The sequence below is a fragment of the Ursus americanus genome, chromosome 27 (assembly GCF_024610735.1).
Source record: "Ursus americanus isolate L20-20 chromosome 27, mUrsAme1.1.p, whole genome shotgun sequence".
Taxonomy (NCBI): Eukaryota; Metazoa; Chordata; class Mammalia; order Carnivora; family Ursidae; genus Ursus; species Ursus americanus.
This window is the reverse complement of record NC_142153.1, coordinates 29,941,260-29,966,515: the sequence shown is the minus strand read 5'-3', so window position 1 is coordinate 29,966,515 and position 25,256 is coordinate 29,941,260. Positions and strand designations below refer to the sequence as shown.

The following is a 25,256-nucleotide window of genomic DNA, read 5'->3' as shown; positions in this document are numbered from 1 at the left end:
TGAGGAAAGCCTGGAGTGCAGTGTGAGGCTGGGGTCCGGGCATCGGACCTGTGCTGGTGGCCTGCTGTGCACCTTGTGGTTCTCCCATGGACATGGGGGGCCTCCTGGCTCTGCAGGGGCACAAGCTCCCTAGTACGGAGGCCACCTCACCTGGAACACGGCCCTCAGACACAGGAACAGCCAAAACCCCTTCTCTTCCTCCCTGCCCAAAACCTAGTTTGAAAAAAGATTCCGAGGTTCCCCTTCTGTTCTTTAGTGGTCCTCCAATGGCCAGAAACTCATGGTGCCGTGCTTCTTGGCACGAGCTTCCAGATCTTTCCAGAACAATAAAGGATGAGCAGTTGGTGTGGCCAGAGAGAGAACAACTGAGTATGCTCACCTTCTCCTGACCTCCCCTTATCCAAGTTCTTGTGTCTGAGCAGACAGTAACATTGGGGTGCATCTCCTTTCTTGAAAGGGGAGCCCAGGGAAAGAAAGCATTGTTTTGGGTGGGCAGTCAAGATGAGGCCTGGGTGGTGTGCATTCAGGGATGAGGAGTGGTGCCCTCGTCCCACCCACAGGGAAAATAATTATGGTGTGAAGTGTGTTTGCTGCCAATTAATGTCCTTTCTTCAACGACTTTGTCGAATAGCTTTTGTCTTTTGGGAGGTCCTGTGGGTCATTCTTTGGGGCAGAGTGGTGTGGCGGGAAGAGCAGTCTTTGGAAAGGGGTGCAGGTTTGAGTTAAAATCCTGACCTTGCCTCTGACCTGACGTGTGATCCTCGGGAGATGCCTACCGTAGTTCAGTGGCCTTGAGAACGCAATGAGTTCATGTCTGTGTGGTCCCTGCTGCACTGCCAGGGAGCTCCCCGCTACTGAGGAAGGGTATTTGCTAGTATTTATCAGGATCAGGGGACCATTTTTATGGGTGAGGTCTGCGAGCTAATTATACTGAGCACAGCTCTTGTGCACCTGGAGTCAACTGTTGAGCAGTTTGAAAGTGTTCGAGAATGCTTGTGTGGAACCCCGTCAATCCTTTCTTAAAGTCTTTTTATGGACAGTTTCCCAGCGTAGCCATTACCCACTGGGCCTTGGTTGAGCACATGTCCTTTTGTCCTGAGCTCATCACCCTCTTGGTAAACCAAACCCAGAGGTGGGAGAACAGCCATCAGCCAGGACACGTGTGACAGACTGTGTGTGTAGGCATATATGTGTGTGTGTGTGTGTGCGCGCATAAGTGTGTGCATGTGTGTGAGTTTGTGTGTAAGTGTGTGCACATGTACATGAGTATATGAAAGGTTGATTGTCAGGTATCATGAACATAACTCTTTCTCCCTTGAGAATCTTTGGAGGCTGCCATTTAGACACACGTTCAAATAAATGACAATTGTAAATTTCCGTGAAAAGTTAAGAATGAGAAAAAATAGTTTTGTCACTCTAGCTTGATTTCTTTGGGGTACCATTTTAATTCCAGCTGTTTCAGAGGGCTTTTGGATATCGCTTTTTACTGCAATCCTATTTTAAATACATCTTATGTAAAACCTGAAAAAACTCTAAATCTACCAGGTAATCATTTTTATGCTAAGATAAGCTTATCATTGAAAAAATTATAAAACCATTTTAAGGCTAAAAAGCCACTCCGTATGTATTTTACCCTAAGCCTAAAACCGTGTGAATTTTTTTCTTTCCTCACAGAAACACAGGAAGTAGAAGACAGCCAGGTTAATTCCTTAAGTTCTGAGGATCCAACGAACAGGTACGTTTATTAATTTTCCACACGTGCTCTGAGTTCACGACCCTTCCCTGAGATGTGGAGTGCAGTGGTGCGAGGTGCTGCCCCGCCCGCCCTCGGTGCTGTGAGGTGGTCAACGACCGGGCCTGGCCCCAGCCCGAGACCCGCCCCTCCCAGGTCCTGGGCAGCTCTGTCTTCTGTACCGTCGTGGGTTCTCCGGAATACGAGGACTCTGCAAGGTGTTCGTGTTCTGTGGAAAGACAGGCCATCTGAATGCACAGGCAGGTAGACCAGGAGGACGCGGCGCTCCTCGGGCTCCGTGTAGCTTACACTCTGTGTGCTTTAGCATTGTAGAGGGTCTCAGAATCCTGTGGTGGGTTGGGCGGGGGTGTGTTTACAGTGTGTCTAACCCACCTTTCATCCAGAATCCTCCAAACTGATTTGAGGATTCTAGATCTTTCTTTCATGCCACTTGCCTTCAAAAATGCTATGTCATCTGCCTGGGATGCCTGGGAAAAATCCCATCTTCCAGGTGAACTCCTATTTCCATTTCACAACCCTGCCTAAATGTCCCATTTTATAAAATTCCCTCTTTCATTCTTCCAGAGCTGTGTAGGCACATCTGCTTTAAAGCTGATTGCTGTGTGCCCTCACTGTTTTTTTGAGTGTCCTCTTCTGCTGTCGAGCTAAGAATTCTGCAAAGTTAAAGACCAGGTTTACCAAGCGTTAGCCTGGCAGTGTGCTGGGCGCATGGTGGGTGGGCCTGTGTGGTGTTATTGGGCGGCTCTATGGAGGTATAATTGCACACCATGCCTGTTTCAAGTGTACTGTCCTGTGGGTTTTGGTACATTGCATCGTCTGTTTTAAAATTGTGTTAAAATCTATATAACATAAAATTTTGCCATTTTAACCATTTTAAGTATAAAATGTAGTGGCATCTCGTGCATTTACTGTGTTGTACCAACATCACTACTATCTACTTTCAGCATTTTTCATCTTCTTAAACGGAAACTCTACCCATTCTGTGGTAATTTACCATTCCCCTACCTCCAGCCCCAGAGAATCTCCATTCTGTGTTGTGTCTCTACGAGTTTGCCTAATCTAGCTAACTCATGTAATTGGAATCACGGTAGTTGTCCTTTTGTGTCAGACTTATTTCACTTTGCATCATGTTTGCAAGACTCCCCCATCTTGTAGGATGTGTCCAGATGGCCTTCCTCTTCAAGCCTGAACATTATTCCTTTGTGAGTACACATTGACCTCTCAGTGGACTCTTGGGTAGTTTCCACGTTTGGGCTCTTGTGAATAATGCTGTTGTGAACACTGGTGTACAAGCATTCGAGTCCTTGCTCCTTATTCCTTTGGCTCTATACCTGGGAGCAGAACTGCTGGGTCTTGCGATGAGTCTCTATTTAACTTTTTGAGGAACAGCAAACTGTCTTCCACAGGGGCTGTGCCATTTTACATTCCCACTAGCAGTACAAGTTCCGATTTCTCCATAAGATCACCTAAGTTATTTTCCATTTTTAAAGATTATAGTCATGCCACTGAGTGTGGCATGGTCCTCGTGGTGGCTTTGGTGTGCATCTCCTTGGTGACTGATGATGTGAGCGCCACTTCATGTCCTGTTGCCCATTTGTATGTCTTCTTTGGAGGAACGTCTTTCGAGTCCTTTACTTTTTCCTGAATTCAGTTTTTTGTTCTTGTTGAGTTGTAGGTATTCTTTATTAGTATTAATATTAATCCATTATTGGTTACGTGATTTGTGAATGTTTTCTCCCATTCTGTGGGCTGCCTTTCACTCTCTTGGTAGTTCCCTTTGTATAAAAGTTTTTAATTTTGATAAAGTCCAACTTATGTATTTTTTTCTTTTATATTGCCTGTACTTTTGGTGTCCTATCCAGTAAGTGGTTGGCAAATCCAGTGTCCTGAAGCCCTCTCGCCATGTTTTCTTCTAAGAGTTCTCTGTTTAGCCTGTGAGGTTGAGTGGCACGTTCTGAACGGTGTGTTAGGTCTGGTTGATTTGTGGTGTTCTTACGGGTCTGCTGCCTGATGGTTCCATCACTGGAAGTGCTAGATTGATGTCTCCAGCTATCATTGTGAGACCGTCTATTTCTGTCTTCAGTTCTGTGCATTTTTGCTTCATTTATTTTGGGGCTCCTTTGTTAGCTGTGCGTGTGTTTATAATTGTTACATCTTCTTGTTGTACTGAACCTTTTATCAATTTATAATCTCCTTTGTTTTTTGTAACCTTTGATCAGTTCAAGGCCATTCTGTCTGACCAGCCTTTACCACGTGTTAGAATGTCTACCACCTGGCCTGGTACTGTGTTTGGTGCATGGTGGGTGTGTTTGTTTGTTACCTTTTAGCTCAGTTAGTTGTATCTTAATTTACCAAGTATTTACCGCGTGCCCGGCACGTGCTAGGCATCAGAGATAGAGTAACAGCAAAGCAGACAGCGAGAGTGCGGGGTCCTGTCTCGGGCATGTGGACTCATGCACGCAGCTGGGAGTCCTTGGTCTCGGTCTGCTGTTCTCACACTCACTTGGCTTTTCCTTTCTGACAGTAGGCCGGCCTCTGAAAGTACAAAGGTGCTCTCCTCCCAAAATGAGTGTGATCTCTGGAGGAAGGTACACACTTGCAGGGTTTTCTACCTAGATTACATTACGTGTGTCGCCAAGTAGATCCACTCAAGACCCTTCATTAGAATCATGGTCTGTATATAACGAAAGAGGAGTGGGGGGCACATTATCACTGGTAATCAAAACTTCATGATGAGAAATATATCTGCTGAAGGGATGATTTGTTAGAACCTAAAGGAGGTGAAACGACGTGAGAGGGTAACCTCAAACTGTTTTCCAAAGTGCGACCTTGTTTAAACTTATGGAAACACTCAGGAATAGTTTAAAATATCATCCATACTTGCTTCAGATTTTCTCCTTTTTTACTTAATGTTATTTTGATGTAATCTTAGACTTAAAAAGTGTAAGAATATTTTTTTTTTAATGTGACAAATTCTTCGACTAAGTGCAGGACTGACTCCACTTATTTCCTCACGCACACCCACAACACATCCTCCAGGAGCTAGTGTCTGTGATCTGGACAATTTGAAGACCTTTATCATCTTCCCTGGCCTCTCAGTCTTGCAAATATTTAACTATTAAAACTAATAGCAAACAAACAAAAATGATGGTAATGGAAGAGACCACCCGGCAGTAACCCCCACCACCTCTGTCACTTACTGTGAAGTGTGGCATCAACTCCGTATTAAGGATTCTTTTATCCATATGGACGGTCTGCAGAGCGCCCTGTGTTCATCTCGGGGTGCTGACCGGCGTTCCCGGCTCTCTCCCTTTCCGGGAAGTGCTTTACGCAGCACCGAGTTTTTCCTTGCAGCGTGCTCCTGTGCGTGCCGCTGAGACCCTCCCCAGTGCTGTGTCCCTCTCCCCAAGGCGGCGCTCCATCTGTTGAGTGAATCTGATCTCATTGCGGCGGCCTGCCATTGCCTGCAAGACAGCGTCCCCGTCCCTCTGTGAGACCCGTGGCTTGGCCCCCGGGGCCCGCTCTGTGAGCACACCACCAGTCACGTCGTGAGCATCGTTAATTTCTGGTGGTGTGATGTCGCTTTCTCCCACTAACCTGTTCCTGGAGGCCCCGAAGGCCCGTTGGTTACTCCGGTGAGTCTTTCCGACTCACCCCATGTGTGACACCTAACTGACCCTTGAGAAGTTCTGGTGGAAAACCGGAAGACAGTTCAGGTCTTCCGGGACAGGGACTTCATGTCTTCTCGTGTCTGTGATGCTGTGCATATGGTGGGCCTTCGAGGGCACTCCTGGATAGCCAGGCATGAAAGTTTGAACTTGGGCTCTGTGTTGAGATGCCGCAGCTGGGCTGTTAAATTGGGAATGTGCAGATTAGGACCGGCTGAGTGAGGGGGCAGAAGCCTCCGCAAGTGTCCACATGTAGCTCCCTCAGCCTCCCAGTGACCGGTGTGGGGAGTGAAAACCCCGGGGTGACTGATGGAAGGCATAACTTTGGCACAAAGCCAGCCTGGTCACCAGATCTATGCCGTGCACATCCCAGGACCAGGGTGGTGCAGTGAGCTGGGGGCAGGGCATCCTCTGCTCCCGTAGATACGGAGCCAGGCCACCAGCACCTGTCACTTACTGGGTAAGAGTGGAGCAGAGGTCACTAGCTTGTCAAGGGCTTACTCTGTTGATTTTACAGGGTGCCCTGAGAAAGCAGAGCGGGAAGGTATGGTGGGAATCTCACGCTTGGTTCCTTGTACACGGGTCCAGACTGTGGGTGTGAGCAGGCTTGTCGTACTGTGAAGTGCACGGGCAGCAGCTCAGAAGACAGGATGCTCAGCACAGAACATCTGTGATAATCTCTGGGGAAACATAGAATGTACATACGGTGACGCGTCTGTACCCTTTGGGGACATCCAGCGGTCTCATGATGGGCAGCATTCCGCTGTTGTGATTCTGTGCTTTGTTTTCTCTTAGCGACGACCGGGTGCATAAGGAGGACAGTGCGCTCGCCCGCTGGGTTGCGGACCCAGCCAACACCGCGTGGATGGAGAGTAGGTACCGCTGTCACCAGGAACCTGGCAGGGCCGCCCCGGGATCCTCGCCGCGCTCCGTGGGGATGCCGCCCCGGGGGACCGTGTGTTTTTGTCAGGTTCTGCTGATGAGTCTCAGGTCCTATTCTGATGGAACACTTAGCAGTGTGTTCATTTAGCTTACGTACTGACCAGGGCTGACCCGGCACTCTCTGCAGCCCTTCTTTAGATCCTGTCGTACCGTCTCCGCTCGCCCCGTCCCTGCACGTATGTGTTCCTCATTGCTTCTTCCTCGTACAGTGTTTGGCTTTTGTCATGATAGTCCTACATTTGGGGAACTGATGCTTTGACCCGGGCCCTTAGACAGCAAGTCACCACTGAGACATCAACCAGGTATTTTTCTTGGGATTCTAAGATGCTTTCTCATGCTACCATTTTGAAAACGGGGTGGGTGGCTGGTTAAGCCAGCCCACCGTCCAGATGGCATACCAGATCTTCTGTTCCACATGTGGTTGAGAAAGCTGAGCTATTTTTAACCACATATGATTTTTAATTTTTAAAGAAAAGTAAAGGTGGCTTTTCTAATTATCTCTTTATTATCCACTGGCTCACTAATTTTTGTATAATTATTTTATATGATTGACTTCCAAGGGAGAACTGTCTTAACTGTCTCCTAATTATTAAATTATCTCCTGGAATGTGTCATTCTGGTTTTAATTATGGCATTGTGAAACAAGGAACTTAGCATAAATAGATGATTCTGCTGGGGGCTGCCAAATTGGGATCATTACAGGATGAGGTTAATATCTTCCAGTTCTCTAGCAATGTTATTTCCAGAGTAAAATTTGTCTGACTTTCTCCCATTTACTTGTTTTGTTACATAAGTGGCAGTTAATTAGAATAACACATTAAAAATCTGGGTATAACTTTCGACTCCCCCAAAACTTAACCACTAATAATAGCCCTCCTGTTGACCGGAGGCCTTCCAGATCACATACACAGTCAACTAACCCATATTTTATGTATGTGTTATATACTGCAGTCTTACAATAATCTAGAGAAAAAAAATGTTATTAGAAAAATCATAAAAAGGTGAAAATACATTTGCGGAATGTACTGCAGACATCAAAAACAAATCCGCACGTAAGCGGGCTTTGTGCGTTCACAGCTGTGTTTTCCAAGGGTCCACAGACAAGCACCCCTCACGTTATCTAACAGGAGTAGAAATGCTTACCGTGGTTGCAGTTAATATTACAATATTACAAGGAAGCAAGCGTCTATCATACAGGGGCTTGACAGCAGCAAGAGAATGAAGAGCGTTCCCGAATTTGCTCCTGTGGTGCAACAGTGGCTCAATGTCAGAGGAAGTGTTCAGTGTATTTAGCTCATTTTCTTGCTGTTGCTTAGTCACCAGTGACTTTGTAGTGTGGTTGATTTCCACGTGAGGCCCGAACTCTTACAAATATTTAAATGCATTTCTGGTTTCACACATGCTCTTGTACGTGACCTTCTCATTCAGTGTACACTGAGTAGTTTGCCCGTGGAGGGTCCTCGCTTTATCTTAAGAAAGCTTGTTATAATTTCATAGGACACGAATGTTCCACATAATATAGTTGGAGAGATTTTACCCTAACAGGTGAACCTTCGCACCCTTGCTTAAGCCTGCTTTTCCTAGCCAGAGGTTCAGAATATCATGGAACGATGGGTTTATTTTAACAGTTTCCTTTTAATATAGCCCCACTTGAGCTGTCCCGTTATTTCTGAAACTGTGTACAGCACCTTTGCATTTTTTTGCATATCGGAACACATTAACTTCGTAAACTTAAAAATATTTTTAAAGAGCCACACAGAGATACATAGATGAACACAAAATAATGGACTAAATTGGTCTAGAAACCACAAAACTCCCTGTTGGAGAGATTTTGCAGCTGGTTCGTGTAGTGTCATCCTTCAATCCCAAGAAAACATCCTGTCCCAAAAGTAATACTTATGTTTTGGTAGGTTATCACCAATTAGCCCTTACAGACTAACTTTCTGAATAATTACAGCATCATAGGAGGCTGCGGTCCTAAACAGTGTAAATTGTACTTGGGTGGTCTTGGTTGGTTTTTAACGTTTCCCTCTTTTTTTTTTTTTTTTTTTAAAGATTTTATTTATATATTTGAGAGAGACAGCCAGCGAGAGATGGAACACAAGCAGGGGGAGTGGGAGAGGAAGAAGCAGGCTCCCAGCAGAGGAGCCTGATGTGGGGCTTGATCCCAGAACGCCAGGATCACGCCCTGAGCCGAAGGCAGACGCTTAATGACTGTGCTATCCAGGCGCCCCTAACGTTTCCCTCTTTTTATTCCAGATCCAGAAGAAGCCATTTATGATGACGTGCCAAGAGAAAATTCAGACTCTGAACCAGGTTTGAATTGTCTGTAATTGAATTTTAGAGGATTCAGTCTACCAGTGTTTCCTTCTGGGTATAAAAAATGACCAGTTCGTGTGCACACAATCCCTAGATACACAGCTTTTATGTGTTTTATTTCGTGTTTTGTATGTTGTGTAGTGTCTCACTGATATCATGGGGGGGAGCGTTGGTCTGTGCACGTAGGTGTGTGTGGTTCTGTTAGGGCACTTTAGGGTAATTGATTCATGGAAAGAAGCAGGAAGAGTTAAAGATGCAAAAAATACGAACAGAAAGGTAAAAAACATGAAGCTATAAGAACTAGCATATATATAATAAATGACTTAAGTGAGAAAATAGAAGGAAGTACTAATACATTTCCAGGATTAAAGAATGATGTACGTTCTCAGATTGTAGAAATACAAAATCAAAAGCAGGGTCAAGCCTGAATCCATACCCAGGCACATACAATTGAACCGCTGAGCACAACTCAGTCCACTCATATCAGAACACAAGTGTTTAAAAAGAGGGGGACAAAGGCAATATCAGATAAAGACTGGGGAGATTTACCACTCAGACTCTAAAAACTATTCCATGTTGCGTTTCAAGGAAAAAGGTACTGAACGTAATGAGCTGCAGAAAGAACAGAGAGCCAACAATGACCTTGTGAATGAATCTGAGCAAGCATTGATTAAGACAGCACTAACAGTACAGTTCCGTTTCCCGGGTGTGACCGCAGGGCGGGGCTAAAGCCCTAGGCAGTGTACCTGTCATCTGGAGGGGTGGCTGACGTTCTGCACCAGGAACTGCAGGAAGAGGGTATAAATAATGATTGTGTGTTTTTTTGCTGTGATAGGCTGGGTCTGCATTTACGGGCAACCCACTAAAGAATAGAAACAGATTATTTCACTTCTAACCCCGTAGGAAAAAACCCAATCTGGTAGAAAGCAAGAAAATGTAAAATAGGAGAGTATGGCAAATAGTATGAAAAAAGATGGCAAAAATTAGTCTAAATATATTGCTTTTTGTAGTAAATATAAATTGAGTCCAATTGCCCAGAAAAGACATTCTCAGGTTGGGTAAAATAGCAGAGCTCGGCGTGTATTTTTGTGAAAGATGTATAAGGATAAAAAACATTTGTAAGTAAATGGATGGAAGAAGAAATATAAGGCCAATTCCAGCCAAAATATAGCTAGTATTACTCCAATATAGTGAGTGTTGGGGTATAAAATATTAGGTATGGAGTCCTTCACGAGAGAGAGCTGTACCGGTTCTAAACTTGTGTACACCCAACAAGACAGTCTCCAAAGGTATAAAGTAAATAGGACTGAGCTATAATCAGCGCTAGCTAAGTTCATAATTGGAGTGGGGTGTTTTAAGAAAGCTCCTTCCACTGTCATGGAGACCGGATGTGAAATGAGTAAACTGCAGAAGAGCACAGTATACGATAAACCTAAAGGTAATATATAGAACCCTGAAGCTAGTAGCTTCAGAATGCATTTTTTTCAAACACATGGGATATTTATAAAAATTATATACCATTCCTCAAAGCAAATATTAACAAATGCCAAAGAATTGGTATTCAGGCCTCATTCCCTTATTTTTAAAAAAATCAATAAAAAGAAACATTTGAATGTTAAAAAATAACACTAGTACCTAGCTCATAGACAAGGCTGAAAGCAGAATGGAAATTAGGAATATTTTGACTTGAATACTAATGAAAATATTACATAAATTCCTACGGGATAGATTTAAAATAATGAATTATAGACACGACGGCATTTGTTAATCAAAGAAGATGGAAAAATAATGAGCCAGCATCCAACTCCGTTATATAAAAGAACAGCAGAGTAAACTCAGAGAAAATAGAAGGAAATAAAAATGGTAACAGCAAAAGTGATTAACAGAAAACAATAGTATCAACAGAACCAGAGAACAGTTTTCTAAAAATAATATGAAAATAGACCAGCCTCTGGTAGTGTCGGGAAGAAAGGATAGTATTGTGAGGAGAGAGAAGGAAGGAGGGAAGGAAAAACTGATCAGGAGCAAGAAACTGCAGTAGAAACTGATAAACACCATGAAGGGATTCTAGAAACAACTTGGTATCAATCAGTTTAAACACTTGGACTGCATCCGAGGTAAAAAACATTAATGCATAATGATTCCTGATATAGAATTAATTGCTTAACTAATGTGCCAGACAGCCCACTAAGACCAGTGTTCTCATCTCAGAGTGGCCAAACCATCAGGGGACAGACAGCCCCTTTGCTCTACACACAGTTCCAATGGATAGTTGAAGACAGGAGCAGGTAACTCACTTCCGGGTCTTAGTATCAGCTTATAACCCCCTTCACCCAAAGGGGTGATGCTGAACATCCGAATGAAAATGGAAAGAAATAAAATCCAGCAGTATCCCAACAAACAAGCTAAAGCCAACCTCAACCCTTTAGGAGGTCTCAGGTGTTCATGGATCCCTTAACATTAGCAGGTTCTTTTACCATCTTTTCCACAGGAACAGACTAATGGACATAAACCTTATGTTCATCTCAATAGATGCTTAAAATGCACTTGATAAGATTCTATGGCCATTCAGTGTTAAAAACTCATGACAGAAGGAAAGATCCTCAGCCTAACAAAGGACGTGTTCTTGTAATCTGCATCCAATGCACTAAATGATGGAGAGTTAGAAGCACGTGGTAATGTGTTCATTCCACAGTGCGTTTGGACGCTGTCACATACTGAGCACTGATCTACGTTCAGCCAACAGAGCCGTCTCTGCCCTCAAGATTCCGACATTGAGGGAGACGGACACTTAACATTTGGGTCCCTTTGTAAATTTAACTCAAGTGCTTACGAAGGGATGTGCTTCCAGGTATCTATTTAAATGCATGCTGCAAAGAAAGTGGGTATTAAAGACTGGTTTCTGTAAAAAACAGGTTTGAAATTTATTTTTGGGTTATTTATGCTACCAGGTCGGCCTTTCCCAGCACAGAAGGGGTGATAGGAGGCCTCCAACACCAAAACACCAACAAGAGGTCTACCAGTAGTCTCCCTAGGTGGCAGCCATTCTGGGGAGAGCCAGCCGTGTCCCTGTGAGGACTGCCTGCAGGGCCCTGATGTGTGCCCTGGCTCTAAATCTGTGAGGTTCCTTGTGAGTATAATTGTAGAATTCAAGCTGTCTAGGACATCGGCTGTGTGGTGAACTGTGGAGACACGGATGTGTCCAAGGGAGAGCAGAGGCCTATGAGCTTTGCGCAAGATATAGCCATTTAAGGTGAAGTTCTGTCACAATACTGGGAAGATACTGAAGACTTTCTCATGACATATGATGATAACCATCTATATATTTTTTAATTGTGGTAAAGTGCACACTACATAAAATTGTCCATTTTATCCAGTTTAGTGTGTACTGTTTAGTGGTACGAAGCACACTCATGGGCTGGTGTGGCCACCCCCACCACAGTCCTGGCCTAGGGCAGGTAACAAGGTTGCTGCCCAGAATAACTCAGCCAAGGAAACCAGCTCTCCCTTCACGCCTGGGGGAGAAACATGTGCCAGGTGTCTGCGTTTACTTTCCAGGGTCAGAAAGCATCACCCTGTGCATCCAGGAACTCCACAGGGCCTCACAGTTCACAAACCATCAGTCCTCTGTAGTTAACAAGACGCTGTAGAGCCCTTGAAATTTCAGTATGTGGAGGGGGGAGGCCCAGCTAGCACTGCCTTTTCCAGAACGTGGAGCAGCATTATTTTCACACGTCCTGACCACTGAGTGGTAACATCCCTAAGTTAAAGGGGGTCCATTGCGCCTGGGGTTGTGATGGCACTTACTTTCCTGAGATGGACAAGCCATCCAGCTGACCCGAGAGCAGGGCTCACAGACGAGCAGGGGCCCTCAGCTGCCCCCCCAGAGCTGGGACCACTCTGGAAATCTTACTGTAGGTACGGGCACCACGTGCCATGCTATGTGTGCAGACTGTTTCCTGCAGACAGAGTAGCCCGAGGTCCAGAGGGGTTGGTGATGGGACGACGGTGTGCTAATCTGGCAGCTTCGGGACTCGTGAACCGCGCTGGGGGAACGGTGCCCAGGCACACACCGGCACGTGTGGGTGCCTCCCCTGCTGAAGGGTCCGTGGCGGGTCACCAGGTCCTTCCACTCATGGCCAGCTGCTGTTGTCAGGATGGCTCTTGGCCCTGACTTGCATGGCAGCTAAGCCAGAGTCTGGCTGCATCCCCAGAACCCACCTGCCCTGTTGACCCATTGCCCAGTTGGTGGTCATGGTAGGTGTCCTTCAGGCACGCTGAACCATGCGCTGCGGCTCCTGGAAAGTGAGCTCATTTTCAAATATTGCTGGGTTTTACCCAGATGACATTTAACTCCTTAGCTCTTTTAACCAGAGATTTGGATTTGTCTTATGTTCTAGAAGTAATCTGAATCCAGTGGATGTCATGCAAGGCCAGGGTAATCTGAAATATTACAGGAATTTTCAAAGTGACAAATTCCTATGTATTTTTCATTTCCAGTGAAAGCAAATTTGCTTTTAAGTATCATTATATATACAAAGCTTGCTCTTGGCCCTAAAGAATCTATTGATCAAGGTTTCATTACTGAAGATTTTTAAGGCCAAGTTTTATTACAGAGGTCAGTGGAGGATGCATATGGAATAAATTTAATCAAGAAATGTGAATGTATTTTCAGGTATGGAAATGCCATCTTTTATCTAACTTTGTACTGTCCTTCGGTGATAATTTAAGCAGAAATTACTTTTAACAAGTCACTTGTACCTGAGAAAGTTCATCTGAAATAGCCATTTATGCTCACGTGTTTAATAAGTAATAGAAATCAGAGAGACACTGATAACCCTGGAAGTTTGTAGAATGACGTTTTCATTCTCAGAAAGTCCCGTCACCAGCAGCACGGCACTGAAAATAGGAAACCCATCTGTATTTTTCTGTTCCATTGCATTTTTTTGTATTAGTCAAGGCGTATCACAGAGTTACTTTTCGTGGATCTGTGGCCTTTGCACCTATTAGAAAGGAAGCAGATTAATTAATTGGTGATGAATGTCAAGACTTTCTCCTTGCTATGGGAGTACCAATAAGGCGGCTGGGCTCAGTGAACTCACTTTCGCAGAATACAGATTATGGAGTAAAAGATGGGAATTAAAGCCTTTGGAATTTTTAAACTATAAAGATCCCTTTGTATTTGGTGGCATAGACCTGTGTTCATTACTAATTATGAAATGACTGATGTGATTAAAACATTTTAAAAGCAGTAATAGGTTATAAGATTTATTAGACCATTGTTAGCACAAAGGCAAAATTTTTTTTTAATGATTTTTTATTATATTATGTTAGTCACCATACAGTACATCCCCGGTTTCCGATGTAAGGCTCGATGATTCATTAGTTGCGTATAACACCCAGTGCACCATGCAATACGTGCCCTCCTTACTACCCATCACCGGTCTATCCCATTCCCCCACCCCCTCCCCTCTGAGGCCCTCGTTTGTTTCTCAGAGTCCATAGTCTCTCATGTTTCATTCCCCCTTCTGATTACCCCCCCTTTCTTTATCCCTTTCTTCCCCTACCGATCATCCTAGTTCTTATGTTCCATAGATGAGAGAAATCATATGATAGTTGTCTTTCTCTGCTTGACTTATTTCACTAAGCATTATCTCCTCCAGTGCCGTCCATGTTGTAGCAAATGTTGAGAACTCGTTCTTTCTGATTGCTGAGTAATATTCCATTGTATATATGGACCACAACTTAATCCAGTCATCTGTTGAAGGGCATCTCAGCTCCTTCCACGATTTAGCTATTGTGGACAATGCTGCTATGAACATCGGGGTGCATATGGCCCTTCTCTTCACTACGTCTGTATGTTTGGGGTAAACACCCAGTAGTGCAATGGCTGGGTCATAGGGTAGCTCAATTTTTAACTTTTTAAGGGACCTCCACACTGTTTTCCAGAGTGGCTGTACCAACTTGCATTCCCACCAACAATGTAGGAGGGATCCCCTTTCTCCACATCCTCTCCAACAATTGTTGTTTCTTGACAAAGGCAAAATTTTAGTTGTTTCCTGTGAGCTTCCCTTGTGTCGTATTTGAATGTCTCCATCATCTATACATCTACCTTCTATTCATCTAATCTGTTTATATTCTGTACATTTGTCTTCATGGCCAACAAGTTATTTGGTATAATTCTGGCAGATTCTTAGAGACCAGTGGCCCTTAGGATGCACCTGGGGCTGGGGGTTCACTGGTGCTCTGTCCAACCCTGCACATCGCCGCCCCCGTCCTGGAGGGGAGCCTGCCCGGGGCTCTGCACTGCCCCCAGGGGTCTGATATGCTTCCAGCCCCCAGCGCTCGAGGATACGGTGAAACAACAGACACGCGCAAACCCGTAACTAGCAAATTCTGCATTTTTTATTTCATTTTGGCATTTTTGCCCTCAGATGAAATGATTTATGACGACGTTGAGAATGGAGAGGAAGGTGGAAATAGCTCTTTGGAGTATGGATGGAGCTCCAGTGAATTCGAAAGCTACGAGGAGCAGAGTGACTCGGAGTGCAAGAATGGGGTCCCCAGGTCCTTCCTGCGCAGCAACCACAAGAAGCAAGTACGTGTTAAGTCTGTGTGAGAGACAGCGTATCTCCTGTTAGCACGTGAACAGGACTTAAATTTTGCATTCCATACTCTAAATGTTTAAGATGTTGGTACGTAGTGTGAGGAAGGTGTAAGCAGTAGGGAAGGGGTCTCTGGTTTTACCTCGTGTGTATAGTCATAGCAGGAAGTTTTTATAAACACGCTCAGAAGGCCCTAAGTGACCACTCTCTGCATTATTTGTGTTTGTGCAGTCACGGCTTTCTGTGCCCCCTGAGTGGATGGCGTCGGGTCTCTGTGAGACGCAGATGGGGTTGAAGGACAGAGCCCCTGAGCTGCCGGGGTATCTGTCCTGAGTGGAGTGTGTGCACACATGTGCGTGACTCATGAGGTCAGGGTCTAAGGAGGAACTTAAGAGATCAGGAGCGTGAATTCTAGAACTGGGTGGTGGTCAGATGTGGGACCCAGAAGCACTTTTGTAGAGCGGGTCCTCTTACTGAGATGTGTGGTTTTCAGCGGTGCGTGTCTGTGCCGTTTGCTCTTGGTTGTTGGGCTCTGGTCGTTTGTGAAAGGGGTGATCTGCACTCAGGTTCACAGACGTGTCTGCAGGCTTCACAGACGTGTCTGCAGGCTTCACGTGCTTTCTGTGTGAGGCTGAGCATCAGGCCACAGGCACATGGAGGCTGGCCCGTGTGACTCTGTTGATGCAGACTGTGACAGTGTGGGTAGATCACTGGCCCCGCCCGCACCCAGTAAGCAGAGCCGGGGTGGGGGGGGGTTCTTGACTGTGGCCACGTATGTCCGGCTTGCATGTGGTTACGGGTCACCTAGTGTTCTCATACTCTGTGAACTGGCTTCGTGAAGCTCAGAAGAACCTACCGCTTTGTGAAGGTTGCCCGAGCACCTCACGTCGTTACAGCCTTTCGTTGGACCCCTCTACTGGCAGTGAGCACAGCTGGGACTAACTAGCGTGGGAAGCCGTAGTCGGATTGACGCCATGCGCCTGCCACTCTGGGCTTACGTTGAGACCGGGGAGCTGTGCACGGGCGCTCGGAAGAGTGGGTAAAACACTCTTCAGTTTCCTTCTGTTGGCAGGCCGGGTGTCACACACTTACTGAAAGACCGCCTTCCTTGCCCTCTGAGTAGAACCCCGCTCCTGGGCAGACCCCCCGGAATGCCGAGTGAAAGGCTGCTCCTCAGCAGGTGAACGGCCCACAAGGTGGCTTACGAGTGCGGGATAGTCAGTGTGGGCATCCTCCTCCCTCCCTTGCCCCAGCGCGGCCGCACCCGAGGGCAGCTGGGAGCCCGGCCAGCAAGATGGAAGGGCCGTGGGAAGGACTAGGCATTCTCGTTTTAAGTCATGATTTTAAAACGGCCTACTGAACACTCTGAAGTTATTGACAAATCAACTCAAAAAAGTCCACATTTTTAATGAAAATTGCTTAAAGTGTCTTTTCCTGGGTTGATATGGGAAACATTCGCTGAAGAAGCCTTCAGGCCTTGGTTTCCGTATCCAAGACGTGTGATCACGTGGACAGTGTTTGACAGGATTTCTCCCCTCCCCCATCAGCTGAGATGACGTCAGGTCAGTTTGGAGTCTTAACAATCTGGGCTCCCCATTCCCAAATGATGCAGCCCTGCATGGAGGGCAGTCTTCAATTCGGGTATCTTCCGCTTTGGTGCTGACCCAAAAGAATAATTTTATGCATTTTTTACTTACATTTTTGATCGTTTTAAAGTCATCAAAATGCACGTGAATGACGTCCCAGATCCTTTGGTTCCCATATTCGCTCTTGTCTGGCACAGAAAAGTTTCCAGTCTGGCTCATCCAAAGTCGCCTCCTTGCCCCACATGTTTGGCTTCCTCGTTTTTATCTCTCAGGAGTTGGTGGGCCAGAACTAGGGGCTCCCCGTGGGGCGTGGGGTCCCCCAGACGCCGCCGCCACGTCCTCTCAACGTAAGACTGTCTCAAAGTACCGAAAGGAGCGTCTTTGTGAAAAGATTGTATCTCTTTATGCTGTAGCTTTCCCATGACCTAACCCGTTTCAAGGACCACTATGAGAAAAAGATGAGAGCTTTGATGGCAAACACGGTGGGAGCCACAGAGATTCAGCAGCTAAAGCAGAGACAGGAACTGAAGGTAGTGTGGTTCATTTTTTGACCAGCTGCGTTGAAAATGCTTATTCAGAAATGGGCCGTGCTTTTTAAAAGAAGCACCACGGCTACTCAGTTGGCCCTTTCTATCTGAACAGTGGTTCTCAGAGTGTGGTCTTGGGCTTCCAGGTGTCACCAAGGCCCACGTGGCGGGCTCATATTCATGCTGAGACAGTGTCTACCCTTCTGTCTCTCGTTCTCTTACATGGGGACGGCAGTGTTCCCGAGGCTCACCTATGTCTGTGACCCCACAGTCCCTGGCACGTGGGATCCGCCATCTCTCTGATGAGCGAGAGATTTCCAGACGTGCGCAACAGCACCACCTATCCGGTCGTGTGGGAAATACAACGATTTTTCATGAACGTGCTGCTTTGATAAGAGTAGGTTTATTATTATTTCTAAATGAATGTTCATTAAAGTTCCATATTTTTCTCAATTTTAACTTTTTATCCAGTAAACGTAGACCAGTGAAAGCCAGATGGACAGAGCTTGTGGGGCCCTCGGTACTTTTACGAGTATAAAGGGTTCCTGAGACCGGCAAGTTCGAGAACCGCTAGGTTTGAATGTGGTGGCGGTCAGTCCTTGCAGATGTGTTTTAAAAGGGCACTGTCAAGTAACGTTCACGCCCAGTAGGTCTTCTGTCCTCCCAATGTTTTGTGATTTGTTTGTATGTGTTAAATGGCGTCTAACTGAAAATAGATGTTCACTTAGAAATGTCTTCCGTTATAGTTACCTGCTTAATTCCAGAGTGTTCTTGTGTCCTGGGCTTCCCACGGCAGGAGCAAAACTCTGGGAGTCTCATCACTTCCTTCAGGTCATCCTCTGGCCGGAATCCAAGAATCCAAGGCAGCACGTCACATGGGAGTGTCGGTTGTTGCGATTTTCCAGAGAACCATGAGCTCAGTCATTGGTCATGGGGGAGTCATGAAGGAGGCCAGCTCGGTGGAGGAGTTTGGAAGCAGGTGCAGGAAGTAGGCAGTGAGAGGGGCGAGCAGCATGTGTTAGGAAGCAGGGAAAAATGAGATGGGGTGTAAGTAATTAGGGCCAGGCCAACCCAACCCCCTTCATCCAATAAGAAACAGACATTAGCATGGGTCGGGAGGCCTGGCTCTGTTTCCCGGCTGCTGTGTGATCTGGGACAGGCATCACAGCTCCCCAGAACCTGGGTCTTCATTGCTGCTGGTACTTTGCAGGTTGGCTCCCCTCGGTCGTGTGTTAGCAATTCTCTGATTCTTATCTGAGGGTTCCTGACCAGGGTCTAGCTGAAGATCGAGGCTTAGTGGTCCAGGGTGGGGTAAGAAAGAGTGAGGTCTAGGAAGGCTGTGTGGGTCAGGAGACAAAGCAGAGGCGCCTTGCAGGCAGATGAGCACTGGGGGAGTGCAGGGTGGAGGCCCAGCAGCGGCTGGCCAGGAGAGATGGTGCGTGCAGCGAAGGGCGTGTCCCTAGGAGGGGGAAGAAGGGACGTCGGTGTCAGAGGAGCCCGCAGTGGCCGTGCTGGAGGCTGGAGCAGGGTCCCGGCTAGCGAGTGTGGACGTGGTTTTGGTGCAGCTGGTTGAGGCTCAGGGGACTAGAGGACGCGCAGGAACAGCCAGGGCCATGGTGCGTGTCTGACACCAGCACACGCCACCCCTAAGGTGGGACCCAGAGGGGACCCTGATGATCCGGCCCTGAGACACACAGGCAGGGCAAGTGGGCCTGGGTGCAGGGAGGTGGAGACAGGGTTGAAATCTCTCCGGCGTTAGGAGGGAATCGGCAGGAGGACCAGGGCGGCAGGCAGTGTGGAGGTCCTTTGGACTGGATGCTGGTTTGTCTGGAGGAGGCCATCTGGGGTTTCTCTAAAAAAATCACTTGGACCCCGATGGTTAATACCTCAGACCTTAGAGTTTTCAAGAATAAGGAAGGTGATATGCCAAAGCAGGTCATTGTGGCTCTGAGCCCCGACAGCCGGTGTGCGTGTGTGCTTGGACTCTGGGTTCAGGGCGCCAGAACCCCGACACGGCACTCTGGGGGGAAGTGGGGCTGTCCTCCGTCTGTGTCCACTCACGCAGCCCACAGCCCGAGCAGCCCATGTGCGCCCCTGTAAGCCGCTGGACTTGCCTCCGCGTGGAGCTCAGGAGGGCAGCTGGGGGGCTGTCGTGCCGTGTCCTGCGTGCGCCCTTGACCTGGGCCCGCCGCGTAACTGTGTGTGCTCTTCATTCTCTGCCTCTGCCTCTGCAGAGTCTCTTGTGTCTGTGAGTCATCCCGGGAACGATGGAGACTGACCTTGCACGCAGCGGGAGACCCACCCCCGCCAGGTCGAGGAAGGGCTGGTTGTTCAAGTTCGCTTTTCTTTCTTTCCTTCTTTCTTTTTTTTTTGTTAACCACACAAAATGTGGCCCAAGCGACGCACACGCACACACACGCAACAAGCAAGTGAGCTCTCCCCGGTCACAAAGCCAACTTCAGGGGATGTTTTAAGACCAAGCTACTTGACAGTATTCTTTTAAAATAGAATAAAAGCAGTAAGTGGATTTTTATCGACGGTGCCACTTCTCACATTTCCCCCTCTTCTTGCAGATGCAGAAGTTCATGAAGGCCGCCAAGGAGGGCACAAAGGATGGGCTCGAGAAGACGAAGGCCGCTGTGAAGAGAGGCCGCTCCCTCATTCGGACCAGGTCCTTCCTGGCTTCAGGTGTGTGGTCCTGCTTGCAGACTGCTCCGTCACACAGCATGTTGGTGGCGTGGAGTGCAGCTACCGGCTTGTCACGCACAACCCCCTCAGCACCGCGCTTGTCGCTGGGGTTTTGACTTAGCCGGGCCACCTGGGTCTCCTCTCCCAGATGGGGGGAGGGCGTGCTCTCTCAGCTGAAGACGTGCTCGGATCTGTGCAGTAGCTCAGGGACGGATGGACACACACACACACACACACACACCAGGCAGCAGAAAGTTACATGAATTCTCGTGGGTGGTAGACTTCACTTCTCTTTCTGTTGTCTCCTCTCAGCACACCAGCCATTCATGAACCCCTGCCCCGGGGCCTTCACTCTCTGCTTTCCCTCCCGAAATCCCCTCGGGTATCCTGGGACCCTAGTCAGTCTGGATTCTCAGCAACTTTATTCTTTTTCTTTTTCTTTTTTTTTAAAGATTTTATTTATTTATTTCAGAGAGAAAGAGCGAGCATGAGCAGGGTGGGGAGGGAGCGGCAGGCAGAGGTATAAGCAGGCTTCCCGCGGAGCCAGGAGCCCAACGCAGGACTCAGTCCCAGGACCCTGGGATCGTGACCTGAGCTGAAGGCAGATGCTTAACTGACTGAGCCACCCAGGCGCCCCAGCAGGTTTATTTCTACTAAGGCATAATAACGATGATCTATTTACAGAGCACAGATTCTCGTATGTACGTCTATTTCTCACAAAGACGCAAGCTAAGAGGGCTTGTTCTAGCAGGGATTTTAGGAACCCTTTTGCTGGTGAGGAAAGATCTGGGGTGACTCCAGAAGTTTCAGGTTTTCTGAGGCTCTTAGCACGGGGGCAGGAGCCTATCTGTGCGTCAGAGAGCAAGGTTGTGTCTAGAATGTGCCATGTGGACGACAAGCTGTGGACCAAGGATTATCTGAGAAGCTGTCTTCGCACTGGTGCGTTATTGCAAGACAGCTGGTTACCTGCAGGGTGGCTGGGAACGTACTTTCCCAGAGTGGGCACCGGGACCCTGACGGATTCCTTTAAAAACACGACTTTGTTCTTTGCACAAGTGTTCTAAGAGGCAAGCTGGTGTGTGTATAGTATTTGCTGAAACCACACTTCCTAAGGAGCAGCCTCGGAGGACTGTGTGTAATGGGCGTTAAAACAAACTGGACTCTTGTATAAATTCTAGTCCTAGTGAAGTCTTCAGCATCTCGAAACAAGATGCAGAAAGGGTTGTCAGGAGCCCCAGCGGCTCACTTGGGAAGGAGATGGCTTGGGGAGGGGTCTGATACAGGGTGTGCCCTGATGAGCTGCTAGCGGCATGCCGGGCGCCCCCAGGATGAAACCCCTTCGTGGGGGGACACGGGCAGGTCTGAGAGGTGCCCGGGTTGGGATTGGGGTCCCACCCCACACCCTGACCGGGCATCTGCAGGCCAGCAGCCAGCACGCAGGATGGGGCAGGAAGCCCCGAGCTGGGCAGGGGGGAGGTCTATGGGGACCCCCCGGGGGGTGCAACAGTCAGTCAAGGACATCCCTGAGCCCAGCGATCTTAGTTTCCCAAGCCGTAAAATGGGAAGATGGGACAGACTTAGTGGTTCTTAAACCTGGGTGTACTCATGAACGAAGTGGAGCTTTTAACAAATCCCACATACCCAGGCTCAGCAGCCCTGGGACTGATCTGTGAAACCCGAGGGGGTCTCTGGATACAAGAAGGTTCTGTTTCTATTTCTTTTAAGACTTTAGTATTTAAGATCAATTTTAGATTCACAGCAAAACTGAGCAGAAGGTGTGGAGATTTTCCATATATACCCCCCGTCGTGCACAGCCTCCCCGACCCCAGCACTCCCACCACCTTGGTGCATTTGTCACCACTGATGAGCCCGCACGGACACGTCGTCATCCAGAGTCCGCCGCGTACATTCACGCGGTTTCCTTCTCGACATGGTACATTCTGTGGGTTTGGACACGAGTCCAGTGACAGGTGCCCACCGTTACAGTACCACACACAGCAGCTTCACGGCCCTTAAAGTCCCCTGGGCTCCCCCTGCTCGTCCCTCCCTCCGCCAACCCCCGGCAGCCTCCGATCTTGTCACCGTCTGCGTAGGTTCGCTTCCCCAGATGGTCAGAGTCGGAATCCGACCATGCGTAGACTGCTCAGACTGGCTTCTTTGGCTGAGTCACTGGTCTTCAAGGCTCCCCCACGTCTGCTCATGGCTTGAAGGCTTGTTTCTGTGTAGTGCTGAACACTCCCCCACGTCTGGATGGACCACAGTTATGTGTCCCTCACCTGCTGAAGGCCATCGTGGTGGCTTCAGGTTGTCGCCATCGTGAATCAGGTGCCGGGAACTCCACTGCGGGTCACGTGTGGACATAAGCTTTCAACTCCTTTGGGTAAATACCAAGGAGTGTTATTGCTGGATTGTAGGGTAAGAGGATGTTGACTTTTGTGAGCAAGCCCCATACTGCCCTCCAAAGTGGCCGCACCCCTCTGCTCTCCCGCGGGCAGCGAGTGGGGCCTCCCGTGGTGCCACGCTCTCGCCAGCATGTGGTGTGCTCGGTGCTCTGGATCTGGGCCGTTCTCATGGGTGTGCAGACGCTGGTAGGTGTTTAAAAGATCCTCACAAATTTTTCTGTGCAGCCAGGGTTTTGGAGATTTGAATTTGATCATCTCTGGGCTCCTGTTAACCTAAGAATCCCTTTGCTTTTCTGTTTTCCAGCCATTTTGTGGATGATTTAGCCACGGCCAAGTTTTTAAAGATAAATTTAGTTTTGGTCTCAGTGTTTTGATTTGATGGTAGCTGTGCTTCCCCGTGAGCAAGGCAGACGGGACGTCAAGAAACTCACTGAGTCTCCGCTTAGCTTTCGTCGATTACCGAGCTTGGGTTCTTGGCTGCCCTTCTTTGTCTCTGAACGCCATACTTTATACGTTAAGAAATTGAAGTATTTATTTCTGATCTACCAACCAGGTATTCAGAGGACATCTCTATCTTTTGAAATTAAACTTCCAAGTATTGAAAATTTCAGATATTGATGGACACTGTGTTCCTTTGCTGGAAAGGATATTTTCTTGTGTTTATTAAAATGTCAACTTAATCATTGCCAGGTGGAAAAGTAAGCACGGAAAATCAAAGTGTCTGCCCGAAGCATTGACTTGATGGCTTTTTTTTTTTAACCACACTGTACTATTATGAATATATCGTTTCAAGGTCAAACTCTAGTGCCTTCTGACTTTTTTTCAAGATCACAGATCCTGTCTTGAGGAGGAGCAGAATTTATTTATTGACGTTGACTGCAAACATCCAGAAGCCATCCTTACCCCAATGCCGGAAGGTCTATCTCAGCAGCAGGTAGGATGGGGCTGTTTCCTGGCGCAGCTGTGCCGGCTCCTAACGGAGCGCAGTGTCTCCACGGTTGAACTCCCACGATCCCCTACTCCGGCCCCTCTGTGGCCTCGGCAGCCCTGGCCAGGGCCTGTGGTGTGGACGGGGGCTCTGTGGTCCACAAGTGTTTGCGGTGTCACCCCCAGAGGGAGACGTGTGTGGGCGCGATTTATACCGGTTCTCACCGACGGGGCGACTTTACCTGGAGACGCTAGGTGGGCGTGGGCAAACGGCGTGTATACAGTGCCCCACACGCAGAGCAAAAACAGATTTCCAGCACCTGATGAAATCAGCGGGGCAGAAATGAATTTCCTAACCTTTGGAAATAGGAGAGGGAAAAAAACACGGTGGTGTCCATTTGATGATCTTGGGTAAAAGGAAAAGAAGCCTTAGGACAAGAGCATGGAGCAGTTTGGGGCTTTTGGGGGGCCCTTGAGTTGTTCTCCGCGGGGTCAGCATGACACACGTCATGGAGACACGCGGCATTAGGTAGACATGTGTGGACAGCGGCGTGGGAGGGAACAAGGCAGTGACAGCGCTAAGGTTGGAGTCTGAACAAAGAGCCGAGCTGGGAGGATGCCCAGGGGCCGTTAATCCTTGTCGGCAAATTAGGAAGCTCACATTTCACTGAGTTGAAGGGGGAGCCCAAGCAGTAGGGCTGACAGGACAAGGAATCGTGTCTGCGGGCCGCACGGCTGATGTGTGAGCGTGTCGGGAGCGAAGGAAGACGTGGCGACGGGCGTGCGGTGGCCGCCACAGACACCCATGCTGTGAGCCGCCTGCAGGAGCGCACCAGATATCATTAAATCCTTGCGCATCCCTCCGTGTCAACACACACTCCATGGCTCCAAGGAGGCTGATGGTCGGGATGGCGCCGTGCCCTGGGCGCAGTAGGGCCCGATGCCTGAGCCGAGTCTCCAATCCCCAAACCTAGAATCCTAAATCCTAAGTGAATTGTTGGATGAACTGTAAATCCCCTGCTCTCTCTGGTGCTCCCTGGGGACGTGTGGCTGCCATCCCCGCATGGGGAGGGGGGCTGCTGGCTGTCCCCATCTGGGTCTCACTCCCCACTCTCCAACCTCACCAGTTGGAGAAAGGGACTTGAGTTCTTGAAAACACCCTTGATGTTCCATTGAAGTCTCTACCTGGGTCTTTCCTGCCCCACTCCTGTGCTCTCTGGGGCTTTGATCATTAATGGGGTCTCCGAGCTCTTTCCTGGGGGGACACACTATGACTGGGATGTGGGTGCCCTTGTCTGAGGATGTGGTGTTGGGGTGGTAGGGGATGAAGCGGGGCACTCCCAGGCAAGATAGCAGGCACAGGTGGGACAGCTGTGTAGAAGACGTGGGATCTGATCTCTCAGAATCCTCTCAGGACTGTTAAAAATGTCTGTAATTTCCTGGGTTTGACCCCAGATATTCTGCCTGAGGAGACTTGCAGCATATGGGAACCTGAATTGGGGAAAAAGGATGGTGGATATGGGCCATCTGCCAGTTTGGGGAGTGACTGGGATGCGGGGTCTAGCCTTCCTCATAGAGGGGAGGGGTCGGCGCTCAGACCATGATGGGGCCAGGTGGCTGGCGGCCTCGAGGGGGCCTCTTTTAACCCCAGACGCTTCTGTACTCTTTCAGTACATCCCTGACCTCTTACGTGCTCTAGAAGCACTGGTTTTTGTCTTCATTTTGTGAATTTGAATGGTCCTTTTTGTGGAGAGAGTCGCTTGCTTGTCAATTCTGTTTTGTAAGACTCCGTGGCCCTAGAGCATTCTTAACCCGAGGGATCTCCACTGTGGAAGATGC

The 25,256-nt window shown here is 48.1% G+C and overlaps 1 protein-coding gene across 7 annotated transcripts in view; it reads left to right on the top strand.

The window, feature by feature from the left end:
• Nucleotides 1–25,256, top strand: part of ARHGEF10 (Rho guanine nucleotide exchange factor 10) — a 107,157-nt gene that overhangs the window by 30,513 nt on the left and 51,388 nt on the right. For 5 of the 7 annotated variants that reach the window (XM_045811196.2, XM_045811200.2, XM_045811195.2 and 2 more), the window contains exons 5-11: nucleotides 1,675–1,735; nucleotides 6,217–6,293; nucleotides 8,623–8,679; nucleotides 15,117–15,280; nucleotides 17,287–17,403; nucleotides 19,974–20,088; nucleotides 23,318–23,424. In XM_045811196.2, the coding sequence (XP_045667152.2) occupies nucleotides 1,675–1,735; nucleotides 6,217–6,293; nucleotides 8,623–8,679; nucleotides 15,117–15,280; nucleotides 17,287–17,403; nucleotides 19,974–20,088; nucleotides 23,318–23,424 (698 nt within the window). The remainder of the gene's footprint in view (nucleotides 1–1,674; nucleotides 1,736–6,216; nucleotides 6,294–8,622; nucleotides 8,680–15,116; nucleotides 15,281–17,286; nucleotides 17,404–19,973; nucleotides 20,089–23,317; nucleotides 23,425–25,256) is intronic. The other 2 variants (XM_087856480.1, XM_045811201.2) reach the window with 1 other exon arrangement.